We start from the raw sequence: 12,404 nt of genomic DNA, 5'->3' as shown, positions 1-12,404 counted from the left end.
ACTGCAGTCCAAACACAGCGATGTCTGGGGTCAGCCCCTGTGGTACGTCTCTGCCCGTAACACTGTGATGTTTGAGCGCCGTCTCTGATGAGGTGGAGGAGCAGAAACCTCTTGATTTTAGTTGGAAAGTCCCATTTCCTCTAAAATTGTAATTTAATCGCTCTAGGAACCAGGGTGAAACCAGGGCTACCCAGAGGCCTGTGGGTGCGGGGAGCAGGGTCTGCTTAAAGACAGGGGAGGAGGCAATGGCTTCAGGGCTAGGGGTTCAGGTTAGGGCACCTGGCAGCTTCCATCACCTGAAGTACTGAATGGGCGGTCTGTGGCCTTCACCCTCCAACTCCAGCCAGCGTCTCCTCCCCATGTCACTTAGCTCCATCTTGGCCGTGCCCTTTTCCCTTGCCATACACACACATCAGGCAACTCTGTTCCTCCAGTCTGGCGCCTTGCTCCTAAATGGATCTTCACACCCTGGGACCCAGGGGCTGTGAGGAGCCCTGCCCCATCACAGATGTGGGATCCAGCAAGGTGACTAGCTTGGCTTATGTCAGCAGTGAAGTGTGTACCCCACCGGCCGTGGAGAGCTGGCTGGACTTGGCCTGCCCTCCCGTGATGGGTGCCGATGGCTCCAGGTCCCTGCCGCTCTGCTTCTTGAGGCAGCACCGTGGCAGAGCTGCCTCGCATCTGTGCCAGCGGCCTGTTCAAAATGCCCAGCCGTGCAGCGAGGCAGCTGGACTGTGCATCAGGCCTCCATCTGCCTCTCCCATGCTGCAAGGAAAGCAAACGGAGATGGCTGCGTCATAGCAGCAGGTCACAGGAATTTGTTTTAGGTGGGTGGGTTCCTGGCATTTTCTAAGAAAAACACGGATTGTGACATACCGAGCCACTTCCCCTTGGCTGGCCCCCCTGCACGCTGACGAGCTGAATCCCTCGCACTGCACAGTGCCACACACTTGGCTTCGTCTGGAGGAAGAGATGTTCGTAATCCAGGTCCTGACCCCTTCTCATCTTTCCAGACCCCATGAGTTGGCTCGAAAGAGGGAGGATGTTTGCCCTGGAGTCCAGGCTATGCTCTGTAGTTCATTTAGGAGGATCAGCTGTAAGGGAGGTAAACCCCGCTGCTTCAGGGCATAAACGAGGCTGTAAGATGGTCAGGCAGTAGCTTCCAACTCGGGGTCTGTGCAAAGTCCCCCCAGAGCCCGACCTGGCTCCTGTGTTTTGTAGACATCGTGCAAGGTTTGGGGTTTGTTCTTGGGGGTGAGGATGATTCATGCTCCCTGTTGCTGGGGTCCCTGGCAGGGCGCAGAGAAGTCTGGCTGTTTTGGCTATTGTCCCCTGTCCTGTTTGCAGGTTTGTGATCCAGCTCCTGGAGGACCTGGTGTTTTTTGTCAGCGATGTGCCCAACAACGGGCAGAACGTCCTGGACATCCTCGTGACCAAACCCAACCGGGAGAGGCAGAAGCTCATGCGGGAGCAGAACATCCTGAAACAGGTGAGCAGTGGGCTAGGGAGTGGAGGGGACGCAGGGGACGGATTTGGGTCCAAGCCTGGATGATTCAGCTATTGCAAATCTCACCACCCGGAAGGGAAAATGTGTCGTGAGGGCTTGGGGGCCAGGCTGGGCAGACAGGCCAGGAGGGGAATGCTGGCAGGGTCCGTGCAGCCAGCCTGTGCGCTACGCGGGCACTGGTACGTAGTGAGGAGCGTTTTAAATTGGGGGAATTAGACCATAGAAATAAAGGGCTTTTGACATAGGCCAAAGAGCAGACATGATTTGTGCAGGGGCCGTGCAGGCTTCCTTCCCTCTCTCCGACCCATGTCAGTCGGTCCCACCGGCAGCCTCCCGCTGTTCCACCCACAGCTCCTCCGATGCTACTTAGGCCCTGTCTGCAGCCCGCCTGCTCGGCCTCCCCCTTTCCCAGCACACCTTCGGCAATGCCACACAATCTCCACTACACTACTCAAGTCCCTAACCCCTCGCCCTCCCAGAGCCCCCACTTCTGCGTCAGCCTGACCTCCTGCTGCTGTTCCAGCACCCCCCCCCTTCCTTCTGAGCTAATGAATTGGGGGTGCTTTATTTGACGTGGCTGAATAAAGCCTTATGGGGTCTGGCCCTGCTCGCCCCTGCATGAGCTGAGCCAGACGCGAGTTCCCATCTCTGCAGGGGCGGGTGCCAACTCGGGGAGGGGGCCGTGGAAGGTAACTTATGGCCTGACCAGCTTTCTCTTTGTGTGTCTGGGCAGATCTTTGGGATCCTGAAGGCTCCGTTCAAGGACAAGGGTGGGGAAGGCCCGCTGGTGAGGCTGGAGGAGCTGTCGGACCAGAAGAATGCCCCCTACCAGTACATGTTCCGCCTGTGCTACCGCGTGCTGCGGCACTCCCAGGATGACTATCGCAAGAACCAGGTGGGTCTGTGCGCCACGGCTGCAGGTCATCCTAGCCTCTCCCTGTACTGCTGGGATCTATAATGGATGGTACCCGAGAGGCTTCTCTCGGGGATGAGAGTCCCATTGTGCTGGGCGCTGTACAGTCGCATCATAACATGATGCCTCCCTGCCTCAAGGCAGCAGGCAGGGTCTGTGAGATCACACAGGGCAGGTATTGGCCTCTGGTTCCCAGGGGGTGTCTGTGGCTTGGGTGACATGGAGGTACAGAGCATCCATGGATCTGCTCTGTCATCCCCGTGGGGGATAGATCCTCTCTATCCTGCATCTCCCTCTCAGCTGCTGTTTGCAGATGGAGGGGCAGCTGCTGGGTAGGGTGAGCCCTGCCCTTCTTCCCTGCTGAGCCAGGGGCTGTCTGATAAAGCCCTGAAAAGGAGAAGGCGACTGAGTTGTGCTTTGAATCATGCGGAGGCCCCTCTTATGGGTTACTGCCCACTGCCAGTGCTTGGACTTCCAGCCCTGGTCTCTCCTCCCACCCCCCTGCAGGAGCACATCGCCAAGCAGTTTGGCATGATGCAGTCCCAGATTGGCTACGACATCCTGGCAGAGGACACCATCACTGCCTTGCTGCACAACAACCGCAAGCTGTTGGAGAAGCACATCACCAAGACCGAGGTGGAGACCTTCGTCAGCCTGGTGCGGAAGAACCGGGAGCCCAGGTGGGTGCGCGGGCACTGCCTCCCGGTCCCTGTGTACTGGGGCTCCAGCCGGGGGCCTGGGTGGAAAGCTGGGGAATCTGCTTTTTCCTCTCGAGTCCTCCCACTGCTCTGCCCTGGCATTTGCAGCCATTGGGGTGTAATGAGCATTGCTATGTTGCACTATAGGTCCCTGGGCTGCAGAGACATAAGGTTGTAAAGGGGGCATTTTGCATGGTAGGACTTTATATCGGGGCGGATATGAACTCCAGAGCCTGGGATGCAGGAGGGAGGGACAGGACCGTGGGTAGGAGCTGGGTTTCCCATCAGCTGGGTCACATGCTGATGTTTCTGATGTCGTTTGTCAGCCACCTGCTCCCTCGGGCTGGGTTCACGAAGGGCCCAGTGGGATATCTCCTTGCCCCCAGCTGGTTTCCCCCCCGCCTTGCAGTTAAGCACTGCTCTGCTGTCACACCCCAGGTTTTTAGATTACCTCTCGGACCTGTGCGTGTCCAACCACATTGCCATCGCCGTCACCCAGGAGCTGATCTGCAAGTGTGTGCTGGACCCCAAGAACAGTGACATCCTCATCAAGACCGAGTGAGTAGCCAAGGAGGCACAGGGCCCTTTCCCAGCCCCCTGGGGCTGAGCTGCAGGGATGGTTCAAGGAAGCATCCCTTTTCCATCTGGGGTATGAGGTAAAACTGTAAGCCCGGGGCCTCTGGAGGTGTAAATTGGCCTCAGGAGGGCAGAGGAAGGTGGTCGTGTGGTTATGGCATGGTGACAGCTGCCTCGGGGAAGTTCCCAGATCTCTCTATTCAGCTTTCCCTCTGCACGCATGGGATAATCTGCGTCTCTTGAGTCTGGTGGCTGAGCTGGTAACACGGGAACCCAAGCTCGGGAATCCCAGGTTTAGTTCCCTGCTCTCTTACTGACTTGCTGTACGATTGCGGGCGAACCGCATCATCTGCCCTGTGCTGCCGTTCTCCATCCGGAAGTGGTGATCCCAGCCCTGTTCTCCCTTGCTGGGGTGTTGGGTGGGTCAAGGATTTCAAGGTGCCGGCTACTGCAGCGAGGAGGGCTATGAAAGTGCATGATGGATGGGTGGGCCTAGGACTCTGAACCTTGGGCGTCTGGGAACTTCCCAAAATGGATTCAATAAGGCACAGCATTAAAGCATTTGTCGGCATTGCTCAGCTTGCTCACACCACGCTGGCATCCGCAGAGGCTTGCCCAAGCTCTGGGCAGTGCCGTGGTTGGGATTCCTGATTCCCTGTGTGGTCTTTAGCAAGTCACAACTACACCTGGTGCCTCAGTTTCCTCATCCATGCAATGGGGTTAATGGTCTCTATCACCCTGGTGCACTGGTAGGTTAAGGCCGGTGAAGGAGCTGTCTCAGACGCATGAGTACCTGAGCATTGAGTACTCGGAGGAGGAGGTCTGGCTGACCTGGACAGACAAGAACAATGACCATCATGAGAAAAGCATCCGGCAACTGGCACAGGAAGCGCGGGCGGGCAATGCCCACGACGAGAATGTTCTGAGTTACTACAGGTAATGCCATGCAGCCGTCTGCATCCTTCTTACAGTGGAAAGATGGGGCAGGGCAGCAGCTCAAGGGTAAACCCTACCTCCTTGTTTCATGGGAGGGCCTGACATTCCTCCCAAGGGACCTCAAGTTAGCCTAGTCCTGTTCACTGCTTAGAGCTGCTGCTCCCCTTCCTCTTTGGGGGATGAGTCTGGCCACGCATCCCTCTGGCAGGGGCTGAGATGTGGGCATCTGCTCTGAGCGCTCCCAGCTTTGCTCATGAGGTTGACCTTACTCTGACAGGCCTTGCTAAATGTGCGTGACTGTGGGAGGCTGCACGGGTGCAGGGGAGGAGGAAGAGGAGGAAGGCAGGAGGTTGTGTGGGTTCAGCCTGGTGCCTGCTTCAGCGGCTCCCCCTGCACACGGGGAGTCGATGGAAAGTCAGCGAGTGGCGCCAGTGGTGTCTTGGGTTGCATTCATGGGGGCTGGCTGTGAATTCATGGGGGCTCTTAGTTTCTCTCTCGCACCCAGGCAGGCCCTTGTTAGCTAGAGAAGAGGCGTGGCAGGGAATGGAGGAGGTCTGGTGTGCAGACCCAGCCCAGTCTTGGGCAGATGATACCTGTTTCTTCCTCAAAAGATGCAATAAACCCTCCTCCCCACGTTCTCCATCTCTCCTTCTCCCTCAATTCCTTCCCTCTCTCCTCTCCTCCTCTTTCCCTCTCCCCTGCCCTTCCTCACTCCCTTTCTTCCTCCTTCCTCTGTGGACCCCTCACAGGTACCAGCTGAAGCTGTTTGCCCGCATGTGCCTGGACCGCCAGTACCTGGCCATCAAGGAGATCTCCCAGCAGCTGGGTGTAGACCTGATCTTCCTTTGCATGGCGGATGAAATGCTGCCCTTTGACCTCCGGGCTTCCTTCTGCCACCTCATGCTGCACGTCCATGTGGACAGGGATCCCCAGGAGCTGGTGATGCCCGTGAAGTTTGCACGGCTGTGGACCGAGATCCCCACTGCCATTACCATCAAAGAGTGAGGAGCAGTGGTGTTTCCAATCGGGATGGGGGGACAAGCCAACACAGGGGACATTCCCTGGCCCACGTCTGACCTACAGCAGTGTCTGGAGGTGGGCTGGTGGCACGCGTGGAATGAGATTTGTAGGGCCCAGCTAGCGAGCAGAGGTCCCTGTCCTTACAATGGCCACCGACAGCCCTGGCCTAATCAAGCCTCCTTGTTAATTGCCTCAGTGTCAAGGCCTTGGAGATGGAGCTCCCCTCTCAAAGTCGGGATTGAATCGCGTCCAAGGGGAGGCTGCTGTCAAGGCCAACCCTTGCGTGCTGTTCCTCCAGCCGGAGAGTCTCAAGAAAGGGGAGACGAGCCCCTCTCCTGCAGACTTAGGGTGCTGCTCTCCTTTCCGCAGCTACGACTCCAACCTGAACGCCTCCCGGGATGACAAGAAGAACAAGTTTGCCAACACCATGGAGTTCGTGGAGGATTATCTCAACAACGTGGTGAGCGAGGCAGTGCCCTTCGCCAACGAGGAGAAGAACAAGCTCACCTTTGAGGTGAGCAACCTGTGCTGGCTGTGTTGTGGAGAGATGCACCTCAGGGTTTTAAAGCCAGCCTTAGAGGGGACATTTTAACAGAGCACGGCCCTTAGGACCTTCAAGAGACTGTGCATTAGCTCCAGCTATAGAGAGGACTAATAAAAATGTAAGGGGCAGTTCTTATCAATTTGGTCTCCTATTGGCAACACTATCCTGAGAGAGACAGCTCCTGTCGGCGGGGCAGGCTAGCCAGCCCTCTTGGAATGGCTTGTTCCCGCTGGCGGGCATCCTAGGAAGCTTTTCTCCGGCCTTCCTCTTCAGCTGTCTTGGTCACAGAAAGGTCTGGAGTTTTTCTTTCCTTCCTTCAGGTCGTCAGTCTTGCCCACAACCTCATCTACTTTGGCTTCTACAGCTTCAGCGAGCTGCTGCGCCTGACGCGGACTCTGCTGGGCATCATAGACTGCGTCCAGAACCCGCAGCTGATGGTGCAGGCCATGTACAGCGATGACGTGGCAGGTAAGGCTCCCCGCACCTCGCTGGCTGGCCTGTACCCGCCTGCTCCCCTCGCATCACGGATGATCCCAAACAAAGCCTGATTATTTTTGGAGACGCTCATTGTCCTCAGCCCCACGGATGTCAAGGGGAGCCGCAGGCGCCCAGAACACCAAGCCAGAAGCCAGGCTGTCTGGATTTCACCCCTTAGGAGGACAGACGGGCATGAAATATTTGGCACTTCCCAGCTTCAGCAGGGCCAAAGATGCTGAGAGCCGAGCACTGCGTCTGTCTGTGGTGCTGCCGGAAGGAGTCAGACTTGAAATCAGATTCTAGCAGATTCCCACCGACTTCAGCATGGGGGCTGTGCCCGAGTAAAGATGGAGGGACAGAGAGGGCTCGCTGAGCCCCTGGACTCATTGAGGGTGTGGTCCAAGTGGGTAGCCAACTCTGAATTTGGCCTTGTACTAGTAATAAGTGCTAAAGTGGACACGCTGGATGAATCCTATGCGGCTTCCCAGGCTAGTCAGACACTTGGCTGGAATGGTTTCATCCAGGATGATCACAAGGTGATCACAAGGTCCCTTCCAGCCCTACTTTTGTATAATCGCTCCCAGCAGTGGAGTTTCTAGTCCGGGGGACAGTTGGGTAGGTTCTTACCAAAGCCCCAGCATGGCACTGGGAGGCCAGCCGTAGCCCCTTTTGCATGCTGAAGTTTAGCTGTCTGCGGCTTCCCCAGGAAAGAACGTGCGGCGATCCATCCAGGGTGTTGGCCAGATGATGTCCACCATGGTGCTGAGCAGGAAGCAGTCCATTTTCAGCCCACCGAGCCTCAGCGCTGGGGCAGCCCCTGAGCAGGTGGACAGAGGGAGGACCATAGAGAATGAAAACATCGTGGTGATGGAGACCAAGCTGAAGATCCTGGAGATCTTGCAGGTGGGGCCTCGTGGTGATGCAGCACCTGGTGTGTGAAGCTTGGAGGGAAGGGGTAACGGGACGTAATGGGGAAGTGGCAGATTCCAGTGCTTCAGTGTCAGTGGCTAGTGTGGGGCAGGGGTGCAAGGAAGGGACATTTCTATGAAGATTCAGCCTGCCTGGAGAGGACATTTACTTCTGCTCTCCTTGCCCTGCTGCCCCAGTTCATCCTGAATGTGCGGTTAGACTACAGGATCTCCTACCTGCTCTCCGTCTTCAAGAAGGAGTTCGTAGAAGTGTACCCCATGCAGGACAGTGCCGCCGATGGGACAGCTCCGGCTTTTGACTCCACAAGTAACTATCTTCACATCCCTTTGCATCCGGTTGGCCCTAGTACAGCCTTAGATTCAATGAGCCACACAGAGCAAGTTAACTGTCAGCTGAATAGCACGTGGGGTCTTTCTGCTTCCCTTAACTGGTACAGGGTGCTCTGTGCGCTGGATGCGCCAGGTTGGACCTGGCTTTGATTGTTAGGTGCTTTGGTCCGGGGGGGTCCGGCCAGGATGTTTGGAGAAGGCAGATTGCAGGCAATGAGTGGCTTGGGACAACACTTTCTTTGCTCTGTGTCTGCCTGGCTCTTGTACATCCAAGGTGCCTCTCGCTCTGGTATCAGGTCAGTAAATGAAAGGCTATATCTTCCTATTCCTTTGGCCTGTTTTCCCTCTGTGCTGCCAATTCTTCTCATTGCCATCATTAAAGCCAGAGTTAAATCAGGTTAAAGCCTCTTCCCATCAAATCCTGTTTTCCAGTGCGATACTGGCAGGGCGTGGGCGCAGAGGAGGAGTTGGGGGCTTGGTGAAAAATGATTTGGGAAGGGCCTTGAGGCAGGTACCAGTGATGAGCAGCTTCATAGAGACCTGGGTAAACAGCACAGCCCATCTGGACCTCAGCAGGGCAGGAGATCCTTTTCCTCACCATCAGCTGGGAGTCGAGATGATTTGCCTCGGTGCTCCTGTCTCACCCAACTCCTTATTCCCTTCCACTGGTCTAATTCCCTCCACAATCCCTTTGATTTTCCCCTTTCAGGTGCAGCAATGAACCTGGACCGGATAGGCGAGCATGCAGAGGCCATGTTTGGTGTGGGGTAAGTTGCTTGGCTCTTCTCTCCAGGGGCAAATGAATCTGTCTGTGGAGGCTCCCAGTAGAAGTCTTTCTTCTTTCACCTCTGAACAGAGGCATTTCTGGAGAGTGAAAGCCACAGGTAGCAGAGAAGCCGTGTGGCTGGGAGCTTCAGTAAAGTCCTGCAGTTAACCTAGCAGCCCTCACCAGTTGCAAGGACAGAAATAGGATCGCACGGGGTTTAGATATAAAGCAAGAGGGAATCCAGTGCTTCTGCACCAAGGGGAGGGTTGTGCTGAACGTCCGGCTCTTTCCTGCCGTCTCCAGGAAGTCGAGCAGTATGTTGGAGGTGGACGACGAAGGCGGGAGGATGTTTCTGCGTGTGCTCATCCACCTGACCATGCACGACTACCCGCCCCTCATCTCCGGCTCCCTCCAGCTCCTCTTCAAGCACTTCAGCCAGAGGCAGGAGGTCATGCACACCTTCAAGCAGGTAATGTGGGGAGGAGGTAGTTGGCATGCCCCACTGGCTTTGAAGAGGGGGATGTGCAAGCGGGCACCCAGAGGGCAGAGAGGGGCCACACTTCCAAGATGCAAGCACCAATGCAGCCCAAGTTGGGCAAGACCAGAGGAGGCCAGGGTTGGATAGCTCTTTGGTGGCCGTGGTGTGAAGTGAAGTAGGAAACAACATCCACAAGTGGCTGGCACGTGCCCGCAGCATAAAACTGTCGTCGCTTTGACAGCAGTGGTTGAACGCTCAGACCTTGTCCAGCTAAAGAGGTGCCCTCAGTGTGGTTCCTTCCTCAGAGTACCCTGATGGGGGACATTGCAACAGCCTTACTAAACCCTGCAGGGCTTCAGTTGTCCTCTGCGGGACTAAGCAGCTGTTCCAGTGAGGAACTGCACCTGTGACGTCTGTATGCCAGGGGGAGGGAAGCGAGGAGCTGGGACAGAAGGAGGTGGCATTGCCCGCATGTGGGTTTGCTTTGCAAGCTGGTTCCCAAGTGGCAGAGCAGGCTGATCTTCTCTGGGCAATATCCCCGCAGGTCCAGCTCCTGATCTCAGCACAGGACGTCGAGAACTACAAGGTGATCAAGTCAGAGCTGGACAAGCTACGCACCATGGTGGAGAAATCGGAGCTCTGGGTGGACAAGAAAGGCAGCTCCAAGGGGGACGAGTCAGGGGAAGGGAACAAGAAGGAGAAGAAAGAGGTATGATAGCCTGAGCATCTCTCTGCGCTGTGAGGGATGGCAGGGGCAGGGATGCCCCTGGGGGCCCCCCTGTTCAAATCCAGCACAGGGCACTGATGGGTGCTGCCTCTTTGCAGGCTCTGGGTTCGGCACCTGGAGTCAGCATGACTGAGGCGACTGCAGTGATGCAGCTGATGCTGGGGAGCCCTCATCTCTGTGAAGGGCAGGGGGTCCCCAAATGGGGTCTTGTCTTGGAAAGTCCCAGCCTTGGGCCTCTCGGGATGGGCTTTAAGTAGCCCTGAGAGACTGTGGCAAAGGCTGGATCCTGCTCTCAGTTACATGGGGCTGGGATCAGGATGGATCCCGTTGGGAGGAACTTGACCCAAGTCAGATTTGGGCTGGCATCACTGAGGGGCAAGGTTTGGCCCTGAAGTGTGAGTAAAGCCCAAAGGGCCAGTTTCATTGCTGCTATGGCAGCAATGCCAGGGCTGGGCGGGTCGCTCGGGCGTAGTCTTCATGCTGAGTTCCTGCCTTCCAAGGGGCTGAGGTGTATTCCTTGCTCTCCTCTCCCTCCTAGCACACGGCCGACGAGGAGGTCAGCGTCCCGGGGGAGAAGAGCAGTGAGAACTACCGGATAGTCAAAGGGGTAAGCAACAGCAGCTGGGAGAAGGGGCTGGCCTGGCAGCTTCCGCAGATGAATGGAAAGGCTTGAGTTCAAGACCTGTGTCCCTCCCAAGCCCTGCCAAGCTATCAAAGGCTGTGAATTTAAAAGTCAAAGGCAGGTCTTATGCTGTGGGGGGGGCTGAGTGGGTGTGGGGACAGCACGTACAGCTCCCTGCACGCTGCGTTTCATAGGAACCCAGGATGTCCTGTGGTGGGTGGGTCTCCTAACAGCTGCCCCCCTTCCCTGTGGATTCCCCCTCCAGATCCTGGAGCGGCTGAACAAAATGTGCGGGGTTGGGGAGCAGGTGCGCAAGAAGCAGCAGCGCCTGCTGAAGAACATGGATGCCCACAAAGTGATGCTGGACCTGCTGCAGATCCCCTATGAGAAGGTGGGTGCAGGAAAGCTGGGGAGCAGGTGGGGTGGGACAGGAAGGCAGTGGCCTCCGTGGTTGCCCAAGCTGCTGGGCTGTCTCAGAGCTGTGGGGCATGCACCTGCTCTGGGTTGGCCGGTAGTTTCCTGTATATTGGATGGCCAGAGGCGGTGTGCATAAGGGTTAAAGCAGACTGGACTCTGGGACACCTGTTTTCTAGCTTGGCCAGCGACTCACTGCGTGGCCCTGGCATGTTGCTTCGGTTATCTTCTCTGTAAAATGGGGATAAAAACTCTTATCCGTCCTTGCAAAGTGGCTTGAGATCTTGGGTGAAAGGGCTGGACGAGGGCATCTCTAATTGTACCCTGCATGTACTATGTCATAACACAGGCTTTGACCGACCAGAGGAGTCTGGTAGCCTGGGTATCACAGGGTACCTACACCCCATGTCCTATGCACCTACCTGTACAGTACTCTCCACGGGGCTAGGTGTCTTCTTCACCCCAGCAGTGGATGCAAGACCTCGTAGCTCCTTGCCAACCTTGCTTCTCTGCTCTTTGATCTGAAGCAATGTAACCCGAAGAGACGTTATCTCACAGGACAGTGGTGACTGTCCTTGGGTTGAATTTCTCAGCCTTGTCCTGTGGAACTAGTGATCTTCTCTTCCCCTCCGTGCTCAGGGCGACATGAAGATGATGGAGATTTTGAGATACACCCACCAGTTCCTCCAGAAGTTCTGTGCTGGGAACCAGGAGAACCAGGCCCTTCTGCACAAGCATCTCAACCTCTTCCTCACCCCTGGGGTAAGGGAAAAGGGGCTTCCTGGCTGAACCCAAGCCTGGACCAGAGAAAGTGGCCAGGGGGTGGCTTCAGAGCAAGAACTTGCCCAGAACTGTTGAGGGAAGTTCTTACCAACCCAGCAGAGGTGTCGGGGCATGGGCTGGGGTGGGTGAGAGGTATTAGGAGAATGATGTGCGAAAAGGGAAGGGACGGGGTTACAGATATTATTGATGGTAGAGAGAGCAAGCAGGAGAGGGAGAACGGGGCAGGAGATGGTGAAGAGTGGAGGGGAGACCCATGAGAGGGGGAAGCAGTGGGGCTGAGAGAGCAACTAGGTGTCACCAGGGCTTGGCACGGCCCACTGACTTCACCGGGGCATTGGCCGCTTGCCCGCAGCTGCTGGAGGCTGAGACGATGCAGCACATCTTCCTGAACAACTACCAGCTGTGCTCGGAGATCAACGAGCCGGTGCTGCAGCACTTCATCCACTGCCTGGCCACCCACGGCCGCCACGTGCAGTACCTCGACTTCCTGCACACCATCATCAAGGCTGAGGGCAAGTACGTCAAGAAGTGCCAGGACATGATCATGACGGAGGTGAGAGCCTTTCCGAGGTGCCGGTGGTGGGTGTGTGTCGGTAGTGCGTGTGGGTGGGCAATGTGCCCCCTCTCCCTCAGCTCCAGCCTGTGCGCCTTGGCATGGTGTTGGGAGGCAGATGCCAGAGCCCG

The 12,404-nt window shown here is 56.6% G+C and overlaps 1 protein-coding gene across 2 annotated transcripts in view; it reads left to right on the top strand.

The window, feature by feature from the left end:
• Positions 1 to 12,404, top strand: part of ITPR3 (inositol 1,4,5-trisphosphate receptor type 3) — an 85,056-nt gene that overhangs the window by 46,238 nt on the left and 26,414 nt on the right. For both annotated transcript variants that reach the window (XM_019514191.1, XM_019514190.1), the window contains exons 14-30: positions 1,348 to 1,489; positions 2,241 to 2,402; positions 2,928 to 3,100; positions 3,557 to 3,676; positions 4,448 to 4,630; positions 5,380 to 5,631; positions 6,020 to 6,164; positions 6,515 to 6,662; positions 7,378 to 7,574; positions 7,778 to 7,907; positions 8,640 to 8,697; positions 9,000 to 9,165; positions 9,719 to 9,883; positions 10,440 to 10,508; positions 10,789 to 10,914; positions 11,577 to 11,699; positions 12,073 to 12,273. In XM_019514191.1, coding sequence (XP_019369736.1) covers positions 1,348 to 1,489; positions 2,241 to 2,402; positions 2,928 to 3,100; positions 3,557 to 3,676; positions 4,448 to 4,630; positions 5,380 to 5,631; positions 6,020 to 6,164; positions 6,515 to 6,662; positions 7,378 to 7,574; positions 7,778 to 7,907; positions 8,640 to 8,697; positions 9,000 to 9,165; positions 9,719 to 9,883; positions 10,440 to 10,508; positions 10,789 to 10,914; positions 11,577 to 11,699; positions 12,073 to 12,273 — 2,560 coding nt within the window. The remainder of the gene's footprint in view (positions 1 to 1,347; positions 1,490 to 2,240; positions 2,403 to 2,927; positions 3,101 to 3,556; positions 3,677 to 4,447; positions 4,631 to 5,379; positions 5,632 to 6,019; positions 6,165 to 6,514; positions 6,663 to 7,377; positions 7,575 to 7,777; positions 7,908 to 8,639; positions 8,698 to 8,999; positions 9,166 to 9,718; positions 9,884 to 10,439; positions 10,509 to 10,788; positions 10,915 to 11,576; positions 11,700 to 12,072; positions 12,274 to 12,404) is intronic.

Source organism: Gavialis gangeticus, unplaced genomic scaffold (assembly GCF_001723915.1).
Source record: "Gavialis gangeticus isolate Ggan-Ray unplaced genomic scaffold, GavGan_comp1, whole genome shotgun sequence".
Lineage (NCBI taxonomy): Eukaryota > Metazoa > Chordata > Crocodylia > Gavialidae > Gavialis > Gavialis gangeticus.
Note: the sequence above shows the minus strand (reverse complement) of the source record. Positions and strands in the feature narration are given on the sequence as shown.